The 22,708-nt window shown below is 34.7% G+C and overlaps 1 protein-coding gene across 1 annotated transcript; it reads left to right on the top strand.

The window, feature by feature from the left end:
* Nucleotides 1-14,308: 14,308 nt before the first annotated feature.
* LOC146933247 (S-adenosyl-L-methionine-dependent methyltransferases superfamily protein) lies at nt 14,309-22,552 on the top strand. Its single transcript, XM_085704990.1, has 15 exons — nt 14,309-14,865; nt 15,107-15,173; nt 15,482-15,663; nt 17,147-17,395; nt 17,669-17,752; nt 17,843-17,890; nt 17,967-18,031; nt 18,241-18,289; nt 19,122-19,380; nt 20,006-20,127; nt 20,425-20,505; nt 20,620-20,694; nt 21,205-21,398; nt 21,543-21,693; nt 22,063-22,552. The coding sequence occupies exons 1-15, from the start codon at nt 14,395-14,397 to the stop codon at nt 22,258-22,260; spliced, it is 2,295 nt and encodes a 764-aa protein (XP_085561116.1). The 5' UTR covers nt 14,309-14,394; the 3' UTR covers nt 22,261-22,552.
* The last annotated feature ends 156 nt before the right edge of the window (nt 22,553-22,708 follow it).

The raw sequence follows: 22,708 nt of genomic DNA, 5'->3' as shown, positions 1-22,708 counted from the left end.
GTTCTCCCATCATGCTCATTTCAAATTCATCCTGCATTAACTCAGAAAATTCCTTGCAAAGAGATGCATTAGTAGAACCAAATATTATATCATCAACATATATTTGCACAACAAGAATATCTTTCCCAAGGGTCCTTCTGAAGAGTGTAGTGTCAACCTGTCCTCTCTTAAAATCATTTTTGATTAAGAAATTACTTAGTCTATCATACCAAGCTCTGGGAGCTTGTTTCAAGCCATATAGTGATTTCTTCAATTTAAAAACATGGTCAGGATATTTAATATCCTCAAATCCAGGAAGTTGCTTAACATACACTTCTTCTTCTATGACACCATTGAGAAATGCACTCTTGACATCCATCTGATATAATATTATGCCATGATTAACTGCATAGGAAAGAAGTAACCTGATTGCTTCCAATCTTGCAACTGGAGCAAACGTTTCAGTGTAATCAATGCCTTCTTGTTGACTATACCCTTGTGCAACAAGTCTGGCTTTGTTTCTTGTTACTTCACCTTGCTCATTCAGCTTGTTTCTGAATACCCATTTTGTTCCAATAATGTTCTTGTGCTGAGGTTTGGGTACCAGATCCCACACATCATTTCTTTGAAATTGATTCAACTCTTCTTGCATAGCTAGGATCCATCCATCATCTGAAAGTGCTTCATCAACTGTTGTAGGTTCAATCATTGAGATTAGTCCAATCATTGACTCTTCTTGTCTGAAATGTGATCTTGTTCTTCTTGGACTATCTTTGTTTCCAATGATTAGCTCTTCAGGATGTGAAGACTTGTGTTTGAATGTGTTTCTGGGAGGATCTTCTTGATGTGAGTCATCTTGTGCTTCATCAGAAGCAGCTTCATCTTGTGCTTCTGATGTGGGTTCAGCTTCTGGACTATCTTCAGACTCAGCTATCTGATCAGGTTCTGGAGTAGCTTCAGGAACCTGTATCTCTGCAAAACTTTCACCTTGCTTTGAAGTTTTATCTTCAAGCTCTTTGTCATCAAATTTAACGTGCATAGATTCTTCAACACAGAGTGTTTCTGAATTATACACCCTGTATGCCTTTGACCTTTCAGAGTAACCTAAAAAGATTCCTCTTTGGGCCTTGGCATCAAATTTCTTTAGGTAGAGCTTGTTGTTCAGAATGTAACATGTACATCCAAATTGATGAAAGTAAGAGATATTGGGTTTTCTTCCTTTAAAGAGTTCATATGCTGTTTTCTCCAAAATAGGTCTAATATAGATCCTGTTTTGAACATAGCATGCTGTATTCACTGCTTCTGCCCAAAAATGTTTTGGTAAATTGTTTTCATGAATCATGGTTCTGGCCATTTCTTGTAAAGTTCTATTCTTTCTCTCTACAACCCCATTTTGTTGTGGTGTTCTAGGAGAAGAGAATTCATGGAAAATTCCATGTTTTTCACAAAAAGCTTCAAATGGCTCATTTTCAAATTCTCCACCATGATCACTTCTGACTTTCAAAATTTTTGATTCTTTTTCAGATTGAATTTGAGTGCAGAAGCTACTGAATACATCACACGCAACATCTTTACTCTTTATGAATTTCACCCAAGTCCATCTGCTGTAATCATCAACAATGACTAATCCATATCTACTTCCATATAAGGATGCAGTACTTACTGGTCCAAATAAATCAATATGGAGTAATTCTAAAGGTCTTGAGGTTGAAACAATATCTTTTGTTTTAAAAGATGATTTTACAATTTTCCCTCTCTGACATGCACCACAGAGTGCATCTGAATAATAGTCAATGTCTGGTAGCCCTTTCACAAGTTGTAACTTACTAAGCTTAGAGATTAACCTCCAGTTAGCATGTCCCAACCTTCTGTGCCACATCCATTTCTTATCATTCGCTGATAGTAGGCACATCACCTTCTGATCAGCCAGTTCAGAAAAATTGATTTTATAGACATTGTCAACTCTCTTTCCTTTGAACACAATGGATTTGTCTTCCTTGTTGATTACTGTACAGTTGGGTTTTTCAAAAAGCACATCATAACCATTATCACAAAATTGACTAATGCTCAAAAGGTTATGTTCAAGACCATCTACCAACCATACATTATTAATTGAGGTAGAGGAATTACCAATAGTTCCTGTACCTATGATCTTGCCTGACTGGTTGCCTCCAAATTTCACATTTCCTCCCTCTTTCATTGTTAGGCTGAGGAACATGGACTTGTCTCCTGTCATGTGTCTTGAGCAACCACTGTCTAGGTACCATGATCTTTGCTTTGGCACTGCTCTTAGACATACCTCGTTTTCATCTTCTGAGTCTGAATCTGATCCAGCTTCTGAAGTTGCTGTTGCTACCAACCCAACAACTACCTTTGCATCTTCATCAGCTTCCTCTTTATCAGATCCAGATTCACTACCCAAATCATCCCAGGTTGCCATTAAACTCTGCTTAATCTGCTTCTTGAATTTGCTTGGTTTGAATGTAGACCTCTTTGACTTGTCCTTTGACTTTTCTCTTTGAAGATCAGGGCATTCAGCAATGAAGTGACCTGGCTTCTTACAGTTGAAGCATCCCTTCTGATCTTCTTTCCTTGAGCTTCTGGAGTTACCCCTTCTGGAGAGAAACTTTCTGTTCTTCTTGGCCAGATATTGAAGTCTGTTTGAGAGCATGGCCATTTCTGCAGCATCTGGTTCAGAGTCTGAACTTGACTGTTCTTCCTCTTCAAATTCAACCACTTTGAGAGCTTTTGATGACTTGCCTTTGGATGGAAGAGCTATTGATTTACTCTTCTTAGTAGACTCATGTTCATTAAGACTTAACTCATGAACTTTGAGAGAACTAACAAGATCTTCGACACTTAAAGTGTTTAAATCTTTAGCTTCCTCAATGGCAGTCACTTTTGGTCTCCATCTGGCAGGTAAGCTTCTGAGTATCTTGCTTACATGATCAGAAGCAACATAGCTCTTCTTTAGAATCTGTAGACCAGAAACTAAGGTTTGAAACCTTGAGTACATCTCCTCAATAGTTTCATCATCCTTCATTTTGAATAACTCATACTGATGTACAAGCAGGAGAGCCTTTGCTTCTTTGACCTTCTTGCTCCCTTCATAATTTGAACAGAGAGAAGCAAACATAGCTTTAGCAGTGGATTTGTCACTCATCTTCATGTATTCTGCTTTGGGTATGGCAGTGACAAGAGCTCCTCTGATAATATGATGCTTCTTGTAAAGTTTCCTCAGTTCTGGAGTATGTTTCTTTCTATCCACAACAGCTCCTTCTTCATCAAGGACTAAATCACCAACACCATCTTCCAGAATATCCCATAATTCTTCATCTAGGCTCATGATGTAACTGTAAAAGTTGGTCTTCCACCAAGAGAACTCTTCAGCATCTCCATTGAACTTTGGAACTTTTCCAACACTGGTTTTCTTACTATCACTATAATCATGTGAGACATGTTTATAGCTAGTATCACTAGAACCAGTAGGAGGAGGAGTAGACATGTTTTTCTCAGATCTTTGACTGTTGCACGGTTAAGTGTTACACAACAGACCAAGGCTCTAGATACCAATTGAAGGTGAGAAAAACACAAGAAGGGGGGTTGAATTGTGTTTTAGAAAAATTCTTCGTTTCTCCTAAAAACTGAACACACTGATCAGAAGCTAAGCGAGACAGCTTCTGAAGTGATAATCAGAATCTAAATGCAGCGGAATAAAACAGAGAGAGAGAGAGAAGAAGAACGACACAAAGCAATTATACTGGTTCCTTCCACAATCCGGAAGTAGTCCAGTCCCCCTTGCACTTCCAAGGAGATTTCACTATGAGTAATATCTGATTACAAATGCTCAAGCACACAAGCAAGAGACTTCCAATGCTCAAGCACACAAGCAAGAGACTTCCTTTGCTCAAGAACACAATCAAGAGACTTCCTGCTCAAGCACAACTGCAAGAGACTTCCTAACTAAACAAAATTACACAGAAAATTGTTTAAGGTTGAACACTTGATATACAATCAGAGGTGCTCACAATACAAATCAGATACAGACTCAATGGACTTAAGAATTTCTAAGATATGACTTTGAGACACAGAAATTCTAAGTGAATGCAGAACAATTTCAGCAGAGGTTTGGTACTTGTGAAAATCTTGTGAGTCTTTCGTTCAGCGTTCTTGCATTACCAATTCTCTAGGTCTTCACTCCTTTATATAGAGGTGTGAGAGAGACGTTGTGAAATTGCCAGCACACCAAAGAGTCGTTGTTGAAGCTTGATCTTTCACCAATAATCTTTTGCCTGATTTGGCTGTTGTCCTATGAAGAACAAATTTGAAATCCATTCCTTATCCAAAGGAACATCTATGCAGGCGAAACCGTATTCTGGAGCTGTTTTCTTGTCCTGTAGCGCGGACACAAAACAGAGTAGTGGAGAACGTGGTTGTACAATTCGTACAAAGTACAGTGTCAACGCTTTCGTCCAAATTGCAAACACACGCCTTCAAACACCTTTGAAATGACCGTTGCAAACTCCACTAATCCTTTGTTTGTGTTTTCGAATCCAATAGACAGCTTTTGCATTGATAATTCTTCAATTCTTGATTCTTTGCAAATCCAGTTGATATTCAGCTTCTGGTGAAATGGCTTCTGATGAGGCAGCTTCTGATGATGCAGCTTCTGATGATATGACTTCTGCAGCTTCTGATGACGCAGCTTCTGATGATGTGGCTTCTGGACCTCTTGTCTTCAGAAGCACTATTCTTCAGGAGCAGCTTACTTCAGGAGCGCTATTTCTTCAGGAGCAGCTTGACTTCAGGAGCGCTTTTTCTCTTCAGTAGCAAGTTGCCTTCAGGAGCGTCCAAGCTTCAAATTTTTGTTGTTTCCATAGCTCTTTATTTGCTCATTCAGAACCAATGATGATGTAACTTTATAATTATGGTCCTGTACACTTGAACAAATATTAGCTAGTCCAATTTACAATTTTTAATACCTTGTTATCATCAAAACCCTTTAAGGTTCATTGTTAAACACATTTTGTTCCAACATATTTTGTAATTAATAACATAGTTAAATAGGTCACTAAATAAATAAGTCACTTAATTAACAACAACAATAATATAAAATTACATCTTAATGTAGGGTCTAGGTTTCTTTGCGCACGGTCGTGCTTAAATACAGCACGGTCGTGCACTAACTGACTGAGTTATACTACTACATATGAGCACGGTCGTGCATAATTATGACACGGGCGTGTTACCAAACACTGGTAACAACCTTCTTTTCAAATAAAACATACACACGACCGTGCACGACTATTGCACGACCGTGCATGAGATAATTAACTTATAAACCTAAATGGAAAACTAGCCTAAATACAAATACCATAGTAAATTTGACCTGGAGATTAAGCACGACCGTGCGTAACATGGACACGATCGTGCATCACTTCACTGGTTATTAGACACGAGCGTACTTCACAACGACACGACCGTGCTTAACATCATTGTTAGCAATATAGCTGCTTGTTGATCTTTATTCTCAGTGAAGATGATATTCAGTTTGTGATGAATGCTAGAGAACCCAGAACCAACACCAGTACAACAATTAAACATTTGATCTTACACGTTGAATATTTTGCCTTTCTCAAATCTTCCTTCAATATAGACAACTCATAACAATGGTTTTTTTTGACAAAAACAATATCATCCATTAATCTCTTGTGAACATGTAGTGATTCATTCTTAACTTCTCTTTTAATTTCCAACAGTTGCTGGTTACATTCTTCAAACTGTTTTTGGAGGAATAATAATTCAATCTCAGATTGAATCTTCACATGCTGAATATCCTCCTCAATTAAATGTTTCATATCCACCAATTTAGCATCCAATTCTTTATTCAAAGCATCAAACTTCATAGCTTGATCAACTAGTACACACTCCAATTCATGTTCTAAGGTAGAATTTGTAGAGCCAAAATCCGTCAACTTACTTTCCAGAACTTGGGTTGAATCCTTTTCACATCCAATTGGTTCACACCACTTGAAAAATTCACACCTTTGTTTGCTTTTGTTTTTTTTGTTGTTGTTCTTGCAAACGTAAAACAGCCGGTTTGGATTTTCATTAGTCATTGAAACCTTTATCGCTGCTATTTTGTTACAATGGCATACCTTGTTGGCATATTTAATCCAGCTCTGTCTCTCTCCCATGTTGCTTGCTGAGGCCTTTGAGACATTCATGGTTGCACTGTTACAATCAAATAATATTAATAATGGGTCAATCAATAAACATAAAAATCAAACAATCAATTATAATAATATTTACATTTCATCAACTTCCAAAACAAAGTGGCAGAATTTCTGCAACTTCTTCAACTACCTTTAAACTACAATTTAACAATATTATAAAATTGAAGCAACAAATTACAACACACGAAATTGAAGCAAATGATAAAGTTTGAGAACCATCATCAGCAAAGTTAAATTCAACAACACAACAACTTATCTGACATATTCAACATTGAAGCAACAAATTACAAAATCAAACTAGATATCTAATTCAAAAGTAAGTCCAGAAGGAATTGAATAACAAGAGGATGGGAAAAAGTTATTACAATGGAAAACTTACAATTGTGTGGAGTTAATGTTGTCAGGAGAAGAATTCGGCTCTGAATGATGAGAAGAAGATGGCTTCAGTTGCTCTTGCTCACTTCAAGAAATTGAGAACAAATTTAATTTGGTTTAAGTGTTTTTATGGATCTTGGTAGCTCAAGGTAATGAATGCAACATATGAAAGTAATTGGATCCCCAATTATTATTTCAACCATATACCCTAAATGTTTGTTTGGTTGGTGCTTAAAGGTAGATGGAAAAAGACTTATATGATATGTTTGTTTATGAAGAGTGTTTGGTTATATATAAATAGGATAGATGTGAATTTATTTAATAGCTAACATAATTAAAATAATTAAAATAAAGCCTAACTAAACAATTTATCTTGCAACCCTAAACCTATCTTTTAAATGTGTTTCTCAGCCAAGCCAAATGTGTCAAGAGCAATTTTCAAAACACAAATCATAAATAAATAGTTACTCTCTTGTTCTTTACTCAGCTACTCAAATAGGTATGAGTAGCTAGACTTTACTATGACTGAATAGGTATGAGTAGCTAAACTTTACTATGACATAATAGGTATGAGTCAATGCTGATCAACCATTCAAAGCACACCCTAGGGATCATCGACAACATCATCAGATCTTCAAAACTTTTGATTAAGATCTAATAACGGAAAAGAAGTTAGTAAATACCCAAGCTAAAGAAGTGTGTTGTGTGATCAAATCTAATAAAAAAGCAATAAAAAATAATGTATGATGCAGTGATATTCAAATACCTCATACAATTAAATTAGTTGTTTTGTTGTGACTTGTGACCATTTAGAAGAAAATGTAAAGAGTCAAAGGATCCCTATTGAATTCATCTAAACAAAGATGTCAAAATCAGTTACTAAAAAACTTGAACTCACAAATTCACTAGGCCCCAAGATCTAAGTGATAGCACTGTCTTGGGTTAGATGAAGAGGACTCGAACACAGGTTTTTTCGTGAAGAAAATTAAATAAATTATTCACATGTGCAAGAAAGCTCACGAAGTAATCTAGGAATCAAAATTAACCACACCAGAATTCTTCACACTTTAGAGTTATTTCAAAGTAAATGTCATGTTTTTGTGCGACCAAACAATTACATACAGTTAAGGACCTGCATGGTTTCAAAAGCTTCAAATGATAAAAGGAATTGAGGTGTCTAACCTGCTAGGATAGTAGGATAATCAACATAAAAATCAAAATGATATACAATGAACTGTCTTGAGGCAAGCCTATAAGAGAAGTCAAGTTCAAAACATGTTTAAGCAGACCAATTTGACAAAATATCTGCTAAAACCAGCCAATTTAGGGTTTTGAGGACTTGTATAAGCTTTATATAAGTTATGAGGTTAACTTCATTGGAACATAAGTCCATAAATAAAACACGAAAAACTATCTTGCTCCCTTGGTAGTATGTTATGACATGCAATTGAAACTGTTATTAGAGCTTCTGACATAAGTTATAAACACAGTATGACAGAAAATTAAATTTTCGTTAACGTGTATAAGTGTCTCAAAGCATCGTTTTCCATACTATTACTAGCATGTTTCTGGAACATTACACAGATAGACTGACTTGACATGTCTAATAAACGAATCTCACATATAACTTACTATGATGAATTTTAAAAAGAAGATCAAATAAAGTCAAACCCAAATAGAAGAAAAATAATTGTGAAAATTAGAAAAATGATGAATTTGAAAATGAATATCAAATAAAGTCAAACCCAAATAGAAGAAAAATAATTGTGAAAATTAGAAAAATGATGAATTTGAAAATGAATATCAAATAAAGTCAAACCCAAATAGAAGAAAAATAATTGTGAAAATTAGAAAAATGATGAATTTGAAAATGAATATCAAATAAAGTCCAACCCAAATAGAAGAAAAATAATTGTGAAAATTAGAAAAATGATGAATTTGAAAATGAATATCAAATAAAGTCCAACCCAAATAGAAGAAAAATAATTGTGAAAATTAGAAAAATGATGAATTTGAAAATGAATATCAAATAAAGTCCAACCCTAATAGAAGAAACAAAATTGTGGAAATTTTAAAAAAATGATGAATTTGAAAAGGAAGATAAAATAAAGTCCAACCTTAGTAAAAGGAACAAAATTGTGAAAATTAGAAAAATTATGATTTTGAAAAGGAAGAACAAATAAATTCCAACCCTAGTAGAAAGACCACAAAACGAGTGATGAAACTCACAACTCTTATCATAATGACAACATTCATTTACCTAAACTACTAAAAAGACCTCAAAACGAGTGATGAAACTCAAGATTCTTACTCTAACTGAAAGAATCTTGGAGTCAAAGTAGTTGGATGAACGTTCAGGGACTAATCGAACTTCTTATCGACTAACCAATCTTACAACTCAAACCCTAATGACAATATTCTTTGACCTAAACTACTACAAAGACCTCAAAACGGGTGATGAATCTTGTAGTCAAAGTAGTTGGATGAATGTTCAACGACTAATCAAACTATTTATCGACTAATCAAGCTTACAACTCTAACCCTAATGACAATTCTAACCCTAATGACAATATTCTTTGACCTAAACTACTACAAAGACTTCTTAACGAATAATCAAACTCAAAATTCTTACCCTAACTAAAATAATCTTGGAGTCAAAGTACTTGGATCAAAGTTCAATGACTAATCAAACACTTTATCGACTAATCAAGCTTGTAACTCTCACCCTAAACTACTTCATCGATGTCTGAACGACTGATCAAACTCACAACTCTTACCCAGACAAGTAGAATAATATACGATAAGTATTTCGATGAATGTTTAATGCCTAATCAAACTATTCACCAACCTATCTTGCCGACAACTCTAACCCTAACGACCATAGTGTTCGAATTAAACTCACGCCTTAACTGCATGATTCCTCTACATAAACTAGTTCAAAGATGTCACCAAGACCGATCAAACTAGAAACTCTTACCCTAACTGGAAGAATCTTCGAGTCAAAGTACTTGGATGAACATTCGTTGACTACTCAAACTCTTGTTATCGATTACCCTAGCTTGCATTTGTAACACTGTTGACATATGGTAATTAATCAATCAAGATATTCACTACGTGGATTGCACTAAAACTTTTTTATCGTTTTAATTGTAATTAACGTTTATTACATCATAAATCTAATTTAATAATAATATTTTCTAATGCCAAAACTAACTTATAAATTCAATCTACATAAAAATCACAACTATTTTTTATACACATTAAAATTTAAATAACATAATACTACATTATTTAATCATTAATAAGAAGATAGTTCACCGGCTAATGAAGCAACTTACAACTCTAACCGCAATGACATTATTTTTTGACCTAAAGTACTTCAGAGAATACTAGACTATATTTATATGGACCAAAAACTTATTAAACCCTCATATAATCATTAATAGGAAAATTATTTAATCAGTTAATATAATGATTTAATCATTTATGTTTTAATCATTTTATTTGTAATTAGGCTTTATTTTTGGTACATGTAATTAGGCTTTAATCTATAGATATTACAATAAAATCCATTAAAAAACAAAAATTATATAGCTATTGTGTACTTTGAACACTGTAAGTCTCTTAAACTTACTATCGTTGGAAGGGAACATGCTTGTATGAGACATTGTTGTTTTGCATTTTTAAAATATGGTATTAAAAACTTTGATTAAAACAGAACAATATACTCTTGCACGGTCGTGTCACGTATACAACACGACCGTGCCTTTCAGTTTACATGTCAGCACGACCATGTCAATATAGAACACGACCATGCCTTTAAAATAATTAAAAAAATCTCAATTATATACATGTGAACTTGTTTACTTGACGAACGCGCCCCATGTGGCTAAATGGTTACAGATTTGTCCTTGCAAGTTTGAGGGTTTGGGTTCGAGTCCCCACAACCACTTTTTTGGTCCATTCATTACCTTTTTTTTAGTCCAGTACAAATACACACGACCGTGTCATACTTACACACGGTCGTGTTCGAAACGTTTCATACAACCACTTTTTTGGTCCATTCATTACCTTTTTTTTAGTCCAGTACAAATACACACGACCGTGTCATACTTACACACGGTCGTGTTCGAAATGTTTCATAATTAAATGTATGTGCATCCCTTATTTTTAATCATTTATCAATTATGTTTTAATGATTTTCATACTAATGATTTGTTTTCATTTATGATAATCATTTTCATATTAATGATTATTAATGATTTGTCAACAACCCACAATTCCACCAACTCACCAAAACATTTAAACGTGTCTCCTACCTCAATCTTCTTCTTTTACTTCCTTCTTATTATAATTCCTTCTTCTTCTTCCTCCTGCAGCGCCAGAAATCATCACCATCATCAACCTTAGGTTTTCCCCTTTTGAAATCTACACTCACTATTAGGTAATTAACCTCCATTTCTTTCTTTCCTTTTACTTAATTTCATGCAGTTGGTTGCTTTTTATTGAATGTTGAAACACTACATTGATAGAGATTGTTAGGTTCTTTTTGCTTTCATTATTCTTATTAGGAATGAGTTTCTGATTGGTGGGTATTGTTACTCCTGTTTGTTTCTTATATGGAAATGGGGCTTCTGATTAATTGTTATCAGGAAATGTTAAATACTACTATTTCATTTTTTTTTGCTGCTTATGAATCTTGTGTTTCTATGTAAATGTAAGTGTAAATGTACCCATAACCTTAACCCTAGTCAAAAGAAAAGGGGCTTTTTTGATTGTTGTTACTAGTACTGCCATATGTGTGTGTACAATTAATGTATGTAAATTGTTACTACTTTTTGTTTTGCGACAGGAACAGAAATTTCGAAAAAATGGCTTCTAAAGGAAAGGGTGTTCATGTTGGCAGCACTTCTTCCGGAACGCAGAAACAGGGTAGACTCAATGAGAGGGGACTTATTCTTCACAAATCTGAAAAGGTAAGGTACAGTATGCTTGTGAACAGAGACGTTGTACCCAATAGGTACCCCGATTCAGCCGCTCTACAGGCATTGGGTATAGAGGACAATGTCACGACATTGATTAGTAATGTAGGCTGGAAAGATTTCGTAGGCGAGACGCACTTCGCCTTCGAAACTAGTACACTTGAATTTTTAAGTACCATCTCTTTTGTTCATGATACAGACAATGACAAAAACCCAAACCACACGGTTTCATTTAGTTTGGGCAACGTGGAATATAACATGTCCCTCACTCAATTTAATGACATAATGGGCTTCGATAGCACGGGGATCATTCATGATAAAAAGCATCGACATTTTGACAAACAGGAGTTTTGGTTTAAAATAACTGGCCGGAACCGTTTTAAAAGCAAAACTGCCAAGGCCAGCATGATACAAAACCCTGTTTTCAAATACTTGCATAGAGTTATGGCATGCACCATTTTCGGTAGGCCGGAAACTGCAACTGTGAGGTCTGATGAGCTATTCCTTTTATGGGCCATGATTAACAAATGTCCCGTAAACACTGGCTACTACCTATTAGACCATTTGGCATATGTGGCGGCACAACCAAAAGGTAAGATAGTGGCGGGGGGATTGGTAAGTTTCATTGCATGGAAGCTGGGAGCGAGAACTGCAACACAAGAAATTGGCATTGACGGGAACTATGCCATTGATATCGATTTCTGTAAAAATATTCATATGGTAAGGGATCTAGATGGGGAAAACAAGACATTTATATTGATGGTATTCGACAAAGATTCAATCTTGTTGCCAGATCCATCTAGAACTGACGTAACAAATCCAGCAAATTGGCTTTATATGGATTTAGATTCACAGGTACCTAGAGAGCAGGCTGGCAGAGATGAAGAAATGGGTGATTACCGGGAGGAGCAACAACCTGCGACTGGAATGAAAGATGACGATGATAATTGGCGTCGAAGAATGGAGGCGAAGGCTGACAGGACGTATGATGAGGTTGCATGCATCAAACGAATGCTTGCAGAAACGATGCAGCGACTCAACTTCCATTATCCTCCACCCGGTCCAGAATCATAAACTTTAATGCTTTGTGTGAACAATGATCCAAATATAATTATGTTGTAAATTATATTAGCTCTGAACTTGCTGAACTTGTTTGCATGTTAACAAAACACATGGCTCGTGCTAGTAATTGGCATGCTCTGGTATGTTGTGCACATTTTTATTTCACTAATGATTGTTGGTTCTACTGGATATGGCACCTGATACACACACGACCGTGTCTAACTCAAGCACGGTCGTGCAGCTATTGCAGACAAAACACCAGTCACTTTCTGTCTTTCTTACACGACCGTGTTATTACACGCACGGTCGTGCGTCTGTCCCAAAACAATTTCAAGGCAACAGCCAGTGGTTTAAGGCACGACCGTGTCTAATTCAAGCACGGTCGTGCAGCTATTGCAGACAAAACACCAGTCACTTTCTGTCTTTCTTACACGACCGTGTTATTACACGCACGGTCGTGCGTCTGTCCCAAAACAATTTCAAGGCAACAGCCAGTGGTTTAAGGCACGACCGTGCCTATTTAAAGCACGGCCGTGCGAACCTTCCACTACTTTTTCAAATCCAACTCCAGTCACTTTAAGCACGACCGTGTCATTATAAAGCACGGTCGTGCTCACCTGTCATTGCTTTTTTTTTTTTTCGGGACATTTTAGCTTTCTATTAACTCTTATAGTTTACTTTTTTTAGTATAAAAATTGTCAACTAATTTCCAAATAAAATAACATACAAAAATATTAATTTCTAAATAAAATAATATCTAATTATTTGTTAATTCAATGTTACATCTTAATATTATTAATATAGTTTACTTTCTACATAATTTCCTTCTATTAACTGTACAATAAATAATACTCCAATGTTTAATTTCTGATACCATAATTTCTCATAATTCAATCATTCATCATTGACTTACAATTTTTTTTTGGTAGTGATTGACTCACAATATAAATAAACATTATTAATATTATGTTATACCAACAAAACATCTTATAATTTCTCCAATTTATTTTTCCAAAACATCATAATTCTTCATCTTGTAATTTTTCCAAAACAATTTTACTACCCAAATATAACACCCAATTTATTCATCTTATAATTTCTCCCATTTATTTTTCCCAAAAAATTCAAATCCAATTACAACCGTCCAATTTAATAAAACAACTTCTACTAATTTTCAGATTTTTCAATATTCAATTCAATTGAATTTGAATTGTCAACAAATAAATAAAATTATGCATGGAAAAAATATTTCCTATTTTCGGGCCAAGAATATTAAATTTGGCAGCCCATATATAAAATTTTACTCACAAATGTCAAGCCCAAGTCCAATACAAACCCCACCAAAAAAATTGCAATATAAAATTCAGATTTAATCAAAGGAGTGGGTCCCGCGTGGGACCCACATGCCCTCTCTCCCTTTGTGGCAGCAGGTCACCCATTTCTCAATCCAAACAAATCTCAACCGTTGGCATTAAAATAATAATATATGAACGGTCCAGATTTGATTTGGGCCCACAAAATGCACAAGTTTGTGTTGTGCACAAGTCTTTTGCTTGTGCATTGTAAATCCCACCGTACTGGGTTATTAAAAGTTTTTGTTTTGTTTTTTTTTTTTTTTTGTTGATAAAAAGTGATTAAGAGTTAAAACTACACAATTATCAGAAGGAAAGAACCATACACACTATCTATTTGTTGAATCTGAGAGGACTTCTAAAACCCCACCAGCCACCACCACTCCTCACTCACCATACTGCTGAGCTATGGCATCGAAGAGCAAAACTGAGAAGAAGGACCTTCTAGATACCCTAGGAGACTTCACCAGCAAAGAAAACTGGGACAATTTCTTCACTATTCGCCCCGATTCTTTCGAATGGTACGCCGAATGGCCCCACCTGAGGGACCCACTCATCTCCCTTCTCCAAACCCTAACTCCTCCAGCTCCGGCGTCTCTTCCCGTCCTCGTCCCCGGTTGCGGCAACTCCCGTCTCTCCGAACACCTTTACGATGCCGGCTTCACTTCCATCACCAACATTGATTTCTCTAAAGTCGTTATTGGAGACATGCTACGCCGTAATATTCGTTCTCGTCCGCTTATGCGGTGGCGTGTTATGGATATGACCGCCATGCAGTTTGAAGATGAGTTTTTTGGTGCTGTTGTTGATAAAGGTGGATTGGATGCTTTAATGGAGCCTAAGCTTGGTCCTACTTTGGGAAATCAATATCTCTCTGAGGTTTCTATCTTTTTTTTTTTTTTATCTATTTATATCTATGAAGCACTGACACAAACACGAACACTGGATACGGCATTGACATGTGGACACCCGTAGTTATTTCAGAAAATGACATAATTGTAATCACATGTGTCGGTGTTACATATGTTTACATGAATAATTTTATAGAATAGATTGATCTGTGGTAGAATTTGAATTTGAGTGTTTGGTGTTTGTGAAATTGGTTTGGTTGATTTTGCAGGTGAAGAGAGTTTTAAAGCCTGGGGGAAAGTTTGTATGTCTTACCTTGGCTGAATCTCATGTACTAGGTTAGTTTCTTCAGTTATGAATATCATGTTTTTTTTATCTGTTTGATTATGAATATATGAGTAATATATGTTGTATGGACAATGTAATTGAAAACTCTAGCCGGTTGGGGTGGTGTTCTGTCTAATTGTAGAAGCTATTTTCTGTTAATTTCGTTTTATATCGATTGTAGTGAACTTGGAAAGGGAACTTTATTAGTTGGAACTTGGAAATGAATGGTTGCAGGAACTTTTTTTTTTCTTTCTTCCGTTCTGTTTGATTTTGATTGGATAGATTAGAGGATGATGCTAAACTAATTCATACTTTTCAGATATACTTTTCTCAAAGTTTCGACTTGGGTGGAAAATGAGTGTTGATGCCATACCTATGAAGTCTTCTGGTAAACCTAGCCTTCAAACATTTATGGTGGTTGTGGAGAAGGAGCTGTCTACTGCAGTACATCAGATTACATCATTACTTCAGAATGCTTCACTTCATTGTAATTCGGAACAGGTACTATATCTGGGCCAATTATGCTTTTTTATTCAGTTGTGTGTGGGCATGAGTTCTTTCTTGAAAGACGATTGCTTTTCTGACATTTGATATGTCTTTGCAACACAAGTAAAAGACCAAAAAACCCAACGGCAGTTAACTGCCGCTGGGTTTCTAGTTATAACCCAACGGTAGTTAACTACCGCTGGGGGGTATTTTAGTAATTTACTTGTGTTATTAGGAACTTCTGAATGTCAAAAAAGCAATTGTCTTCTTGAAATAAGTTTTCATGGATGATTATTGTAACATTTGTTAGCTGCATAGATAATTTTTTGAAACAGAAAAGAGAGTGGTGTATGTGTAGGAATATGAGAGGTATTCCAACCCATAAACAAGGAAAATCATTGTTATGGGCCCGTTTGTTTTAGATTTAAAAAAAATGGATTTTTCTTTGTATTTCTAAAAATGGATTTTTTTGAAATTTACTCAAAAATAGTAAAAGTTATTTCAAACTCATTTGATATGAGTTAAAAAAGAGATTTTGACATTCACTAACTTAAATATTCATTGTTCGAGATTGTACATAGTAAAAATCACATATTTTCTTAAAATGACATCTTTGAAAAATGATTTTTATGAAAAGCTATTTGAAATAGCTTTTTTTTGAGATATTTTCAAAATGTTAGTATCCAAAAAAAATTATAACCAAATGATGAAATACTTAGAATGACATTTTAAGTTAAGCTATTCAAACAAATTTTTCATTTGAAGCTTTCCTTGAAAATTTCTTTCTTAAAAAATTATAACAAAAACATTTTACACTACAAAAATCTATTTTAAAAAAAGCTATAACAATTAATTATTTTGTTTTATGTTTGTAGAGAACAATTAATTATTTTGTTTTATGTTGTAGGGTTTAGATAGGGTGGGAGGAACATAGAGAGATACTCTGAATACTTTTGAGATTGGAACGATTTGATGTATGTAAAATATTAAGCACCAATATTGTAATACTTTATACTACTTTACACATAAAACTGGGTTATGTAATGGGTAGTAATAGTATAGTACTACTGCTAATACAATCCCAAGCCCACTGATACAATAGGACTCCTAATCATAATCAAATTAGGAAACATAATAAAATTGAAGAATGCTGTTCACACATAGTGTTTGGCTGAAAAACACCAGTAATTTACCAATATAACCCCATCGGCAGTTAACTGCCGATAGATTTTAACCGGCGGCAGTTAACTGCCGATGAGCATTTACGTCTTTTTCTGGTGTGTTTCAGCCTTGTTAGAAGTGTATACAACAATTTTCAATAAAATTAGGGTTAACTCCTTAGGTTGCCTCTGAATTAGAGGTCCGACTCATCCTATAGTATATGCGTAAAATTCTAAAAATATTCTGTGGATTTTATAAGATGTTTTGTGGATATATTCTATTTATAATATATTCTTTTATTATTTTCTGTTAATGATTTTTTTTTTCTGTGTCCTAGGCTTCTGGACTCCGCGAGGCTCTTCAAAATGAGAATCAAGTTCGTGAAAAACTATCAAGTAGCTCTGATCGATTATACTCCATGGAAAATCTGCAAGTGGAACTGACAAAAATTTCCCAAGGTCGGCGGGTGCAGCTGACTTTAGGTGGCCAAGGGTGCTCTGTTTTCTCTTATAGAGCAGCAGTTTTTGATGCCGAGGAACAGTCTGACCCATTTACATATCATTGTGGGGTTTTCATTGTGCCTAAGGTGTGTCTTTGCATCATAACAAGCCCCACTTGATGGAAGGCTTCGTTGTTGTTTGTACTTATGCTTGCATCTAGGATCACATTAATACTATTGTATACAACATAGGCCGCAAGGATATTAATTTAGTGATCAGCAATAGCAGATGGAAGGACTTTCTAGCATTTCTTATGTTCTTCCTTTATTTGTTTCTCGTCTTATTTTATGTTTTTAGATTAAGATAGCAACGATACCCATTGTTCTGTTTGAATTTCACGTCTGAATGTTACATCCCAGATTCGTGCTCGCGAATGGCTCTTCTTTTCTGAAGAAGGACAATGGATGGTGGTCAGAAGCTCCAAAGCAGCTCGTCTCATAATGGTACTATGTTATTAACTTAATGAAATAACACTTTCTGGTATTTTTATGTTACTTTTATAATTCAACTTTTTGAACACATCTCACATTTAGGTTTTCTTGGACACCAGCCATACGAATGCCAGCATGGATGAGATTCAGGTAGAAACATCATCTTAAGTTATGCCATTCAAACAGATTAACTATCACTGAATTGTGTGTTGTTATCCTTTTTCAGAAGGATTTGTCTCCGCTAGTTAAACAGTTGGAACCTAAAGAAAACGAGAATGGAGCTCAAATACCGTTCGTATCTTGTACCAGCTGCTTTTTATGTGATTTTTCCCTCCATTTTTAACAATTTTAATCGGATTGATGATAAAATATTCAAATGAGTTCTGTTATGCATTACAGCTATCACTATATTCCAAGCCATTTTTCCAGGTGTTGTTGTCATGCTTACACTTCATGAATTGTGGCTTTTCTCATAAAAAAATTCTTTGATATATGCACAGTTTCTTGATGGCAAGTGATGGGATCAAAAAGCGAAACATTGTTGACCAGGTTAATAATGATATAATGATATTTCTCTTTTGTTGTTATTTTGATGAAGTGAACTCCCTCCTCCCCCCTCTATTTGGGCTTTGTGCAACTACTTAGTTGGATTAAACTTGATGATTGTAATTTAAAAGTAACCTACTTCTAGAGTACTTGGTTTCTACAGAGTTATTGTTGTGTGTGTGTTCTTTCTTTTCTTAGGTTTTATAAGAGCAACTTTAACATGAATATGAAGAGAAAAGGTTAGAAAGAGAAGTTAGGAGAAAAAATCCTCCTAAACAAAAGAATAAAACAGAAAGCAACAAGAAAGATAATTTCGATGTCAACATGTTTGTTAGGGAGATAGATGACATGCGATTAGTGCTCTTCACTAAATAGGCACTCTACACGATGTCTATTTTGTGCCAGTATGTCTAAAATGTATGAGAGTAATGTTGAACAGTAGACTAACAGTAAACAACACATGCTATGCTCTATCAATTACCATTTTTGTAGTGTTCAGCCCCTGGTTTACATACTGCCTTTTTCACAGTTTTCATTATTGATAGTGGAAGGGAAGGGTTGCTTTACAGAAGTTCTGTAAAGCCATGTTCATAATTTGTTTTTCATCTTTTTATCCCCTGGTTTGTTGATATAAGAGTGTATCTTATCACGTTACTAATTTTCATCAAAATCTGCTTATTATCAATACGAAAGAAGAAAGAAAAAAAAATTATTCATCGCTTTTTTTGCTTTTGTGATTTCCACTTTTAGATTCTCATTCAAGTGATGGCCTATTTTATTTTAAACAATCCTCATATTTCTCATCATATCATCAATAATTATCTGTGTTTTGCAGATCACTTCTTCATTAACTGGATCAATTATTGTTGAAGATGTAGTTTATGAAAATATTGATAGTGAAGTCGGTTGTATCTTTCCTTCTAGAGAGTTGATATTTCGACGCCTTGTATTCGAAAGAGCTGCAAATTTGGTTCAGTCTGAAGCTTTGCTAACAGTTGAACATTTACCTACAAAATTGGTTGGTGAGACAGAAAGGAAGAAAACCAACTCATCGTCTAAATCTAAGAAAAGTGTGTCTCAGAGACGGAATGATGGTATGAGTTGAATTCACTGTTTAATGTTCATTGCTCAACTCGTCAAATCCTAATAGTTAATATATTGTTATAAGATTAAGAGGAACAAGGATCTTTCCTTCCCCTCTATATCTCAAATAATTTTTTTCCTCTCTCAAATAACTAGATAAGTGTCATTTGAAATGTTCTATGTTCGTAAATATAGCTGTGCATACGATGTAGTGCCCAGTTTCAAAATGATATACATGGCTCTTTGAAAATTATATTAAACCATCAATTAATGTGCATCTCAGCATTGCAATCATCATTATTTTCTAGTCTGTGATTACTATCGGGTTCAATTAGACACTGCTCACAATGATCCGAAGAATGTCATGTGAAATTTAAAATGGGATTATTGTTTCATAAACATGGGTTCAATTAGACACTGCTCACACTGCTCCCCATTCGCCCCTTTGTAGTGTCAAAATTGATTTTGATGAAAATGACGTCTTTTTAGCATTTGTTGAATTTTCAGTTAACTCAATTATTACAGGGTATACTTCTTTAAAACTAAAATTATTCACTATTTTTTAGTTTAGGACATTTACTTACTGCCTTTAACTTCATTCTCTTGCTATTTTAATATTTTCTATTGATGTTGCAGGAGCATCTAACCAGTTGACTGTCTATCATGGCTATGTAGCTAGTTCTTATCACACAGGGATTATTTCAGGATTCACATTAATATCCTCATACATGGAAAATGTGGCATCAAGTGGGAAAATGGCAAGTATTTTTAACTTTTATTTGGGAAAATCATAGACTATGCCACCCCAATATACTCAACAAGTCTTACGTTTACAATTTCAATTAAAGCAATTTAATGAGGATTTTTTTCTTTTTAAGTTTTAACATAATTCCTTTTTCTATAAAAAAAGTTAAATATTAAGAAATTTTTAGTTGGTTTTTTAATAGAAAATAGCATGTACAGGCATAATTAATCTGTTTCTGACTTTCTTCCCATGCTTTAAAACATACTTGTGCTACTATTTGTTGCTGATCCATACCAGTGGTTTATCTCAGGTAAAAGCTGTAGTCATAGGTCTCGGAGCAGGTTTACTTCCTATGTTTCTTCACAGGTGTATCCCTGTTTTGGAGATTGAGGTAATATATATTTTTCCAGTAATAGATTCATTGTCCAGATCCAATTCTAAATTGTTTGTTTTTAGAATGATTTTATATGATATCACATGTCTTGATGTTAATTTATTTCTACAGGCAGTGGAGTTAGACCCTGTAATTGTTGATATTGCAAGGAAGCACTTCAGTTTCGTTGAGGATAAACGCTTAAAGGTACTTAACTTAAGATACTTATGAGACCTTCTCTTCTCAAGGTTTACCAAAACTTAGTGTATGTTTGGGCAAGTATGATTTTGATTGAAATTGTTTTTGTGAAATTAGTTTGAATTAAATTGACTTTGAAGCGAATTTATTTATATTTGAGCTTTTTACTTTAAGCAAATTTGATGTAAAACTTTTGTAAATTTTTCAACGTGACTCAATGGCAACTTTTTATCGCCTTAAATCAAAATGAGATTTAGAGGAAATCAATTCTGATATAAAGTAAACAATGTTGACAGTTGCAAGCAGATATTTTAATTTAGCGATATTGTATTGCATGTATGGAGAATTGTAAAACGTGGTAACAGCATATAAAGCTGGTTCTTTTTTTATTTGGAACTGGATTACCAGACCAGTGTCCGGAATATTAAGAAAACTACAATAAATTATATCATTTTGATGAATCAGTTTTGGGATGGAGGTTAACATTATTTACTAAATCCCATTATGTTGGGGATCCAGGTGCATATAGCTGATGGAATCCAGTTTGTTCGAGAGAGTGCTAGTTTTGGAGCAGCTCAGTCTCATAGTAAAAGTAATAATTCTAGCTATACCGAGTCTACTTCAAATAGTAGTTCAACTACTTCTCATGCAGAAGATGTAGAAGCTACAAAAGTTGATATAATTATTATTGATGTTGACTCTTCGGATTCAAGGTGAATTGAACTTTGCATTTAGTTATTATTACATTAAAGCTATTATGGACTGGCCAAGAAAAAGGGTGCTATGATATAAAGGGTTATAATTAGTGTATTATATGATTTAAAGAATGGTATTTAACCATCATGTATTTTGGACAGCTCTGGACTGGCATGCCCTGCCCCGGACTTTTTAGAGGAATCTTTTCTCGAAACTGTAAAGGACAAACTTTCAGAGCAAGGTCTCTTTGTTGTCAATTTGGTGTCGCGGTCCCAAGCCATCAAGGACAAGGTTCTCTTGAGAATGAAAAAGGTATAAACAAAATATTAGTGGGATAATATTCATTTGGGTGATTCCATATTCTACACCATTTTAGGAAGCCTCTTGTTTCTTTCCAGTCAATTTTCTTTTATAAAAATAATTGGTGATTCATTCTTTGATTATTTCTAGTAGACATTTCATTTTCTTACTATGAGGAATCATTTTATTATGTATCGAGAATGTTAGACCCTGGATGTAACTAGCTACTTAGTATTGAATTACGATCTGCTGATAATGTAAAGGTTTTTTACACCATGGCTTATCCACTAACAGGCATGGTCATGGTTTTGTTTACTGTATGTAGAGACTGGTTATTATTCTGTAATATTATTGTTTAATTTCTGTTGTCTTGACTTGTAGGTCTTCAGCCACATGTTTTGCCTCCAGTTTGATGAGGATGTAAATGAGATCCATTTTGCCCTAAAATCGGAGTCATCTATTCAGGATCACTGCTTTTCTGAAGCTTCTCTTAAGCTTGACAAACTGTTGAAGTTCAATCACCCTGAGATTGGTCAGAAGATTATTAATGCTACAAAGCAGATCAGACGTTTGAACTGAAGCACAACTACCTGTCTTTATGGGCAGGAAACTCTTGTAATATTTGGAACTGCGTATCAAATGTAATTCTCACGTTCCAAAAGGGCATTCGGCCGTGATTTTATACAAGCTACAATTTATTATAGCTTAAAGTTAAACATTGTTTGAACCCAGAAAACAAACACCGAGCCAAATATTTATCATTGAATTATTTTCCAGATGTACGTTTATAAATTGACTTACCCCGTGTATAAATTGTTTAGAATTAATTTCTCACAAAGGTTTATGAGAAATAGCCGTTTCTTAGCTACTATATGAGAATATTGTTTAGTTCATACGGAGACAAGTTTAGTAGATATTAATGTAGGTCTCAAATTTCTGTCGGAAAAAAAAATGTAGGTCTCAAATTGAGTTTGGAGGCTTTTTTTTTTTAATTATTTAATTTTTTTAAAAAAAAGCCTCCATGCTC

Source organism: Medicago sativa, chromosome 4, assembly GCF_051527215.1.
Source record: "Medicago sativa cultivar Bolivia chromosome 4, Bolivia_mono, whole genome shotgun sequence".
In the NCBI taxonomy this organism is placed as follows: Eukaryota; Viridiplantae; Streptophyta; class Magnoliopsida; order Fabales; family Fabaceae; genus Medicago; species Medicago sativa.
This window is presented reverse-complemented; position numbering and strand designations above follow the sequence as displayed.

Excerpts from the sequence above, each read along its gene's own strand:
- LOC146933247 (XM_085704990.1), top strand. The coding sequence starts at position 14,395 with ATGGCATCGAAGAGCAAAACTGAGAAGAAGGACCTTCTAGATACCCTA. Across the intron at positions 15,174-15,481 it reads GGCTGAATCTCATGTACTAG|ATATACTTTTCTCAAAGTTT; the intron begins GTTAGTTTCTTC and ends CATACTTTTCAG. Across the intron at positions 20,128-20,424 it reads TGGCATCAAGTGGGAAAATG|GTAAAAGCTGTAGTCATAGG; the intron begins GCAAGTATTTTT and ends GGTTTATCTCAG.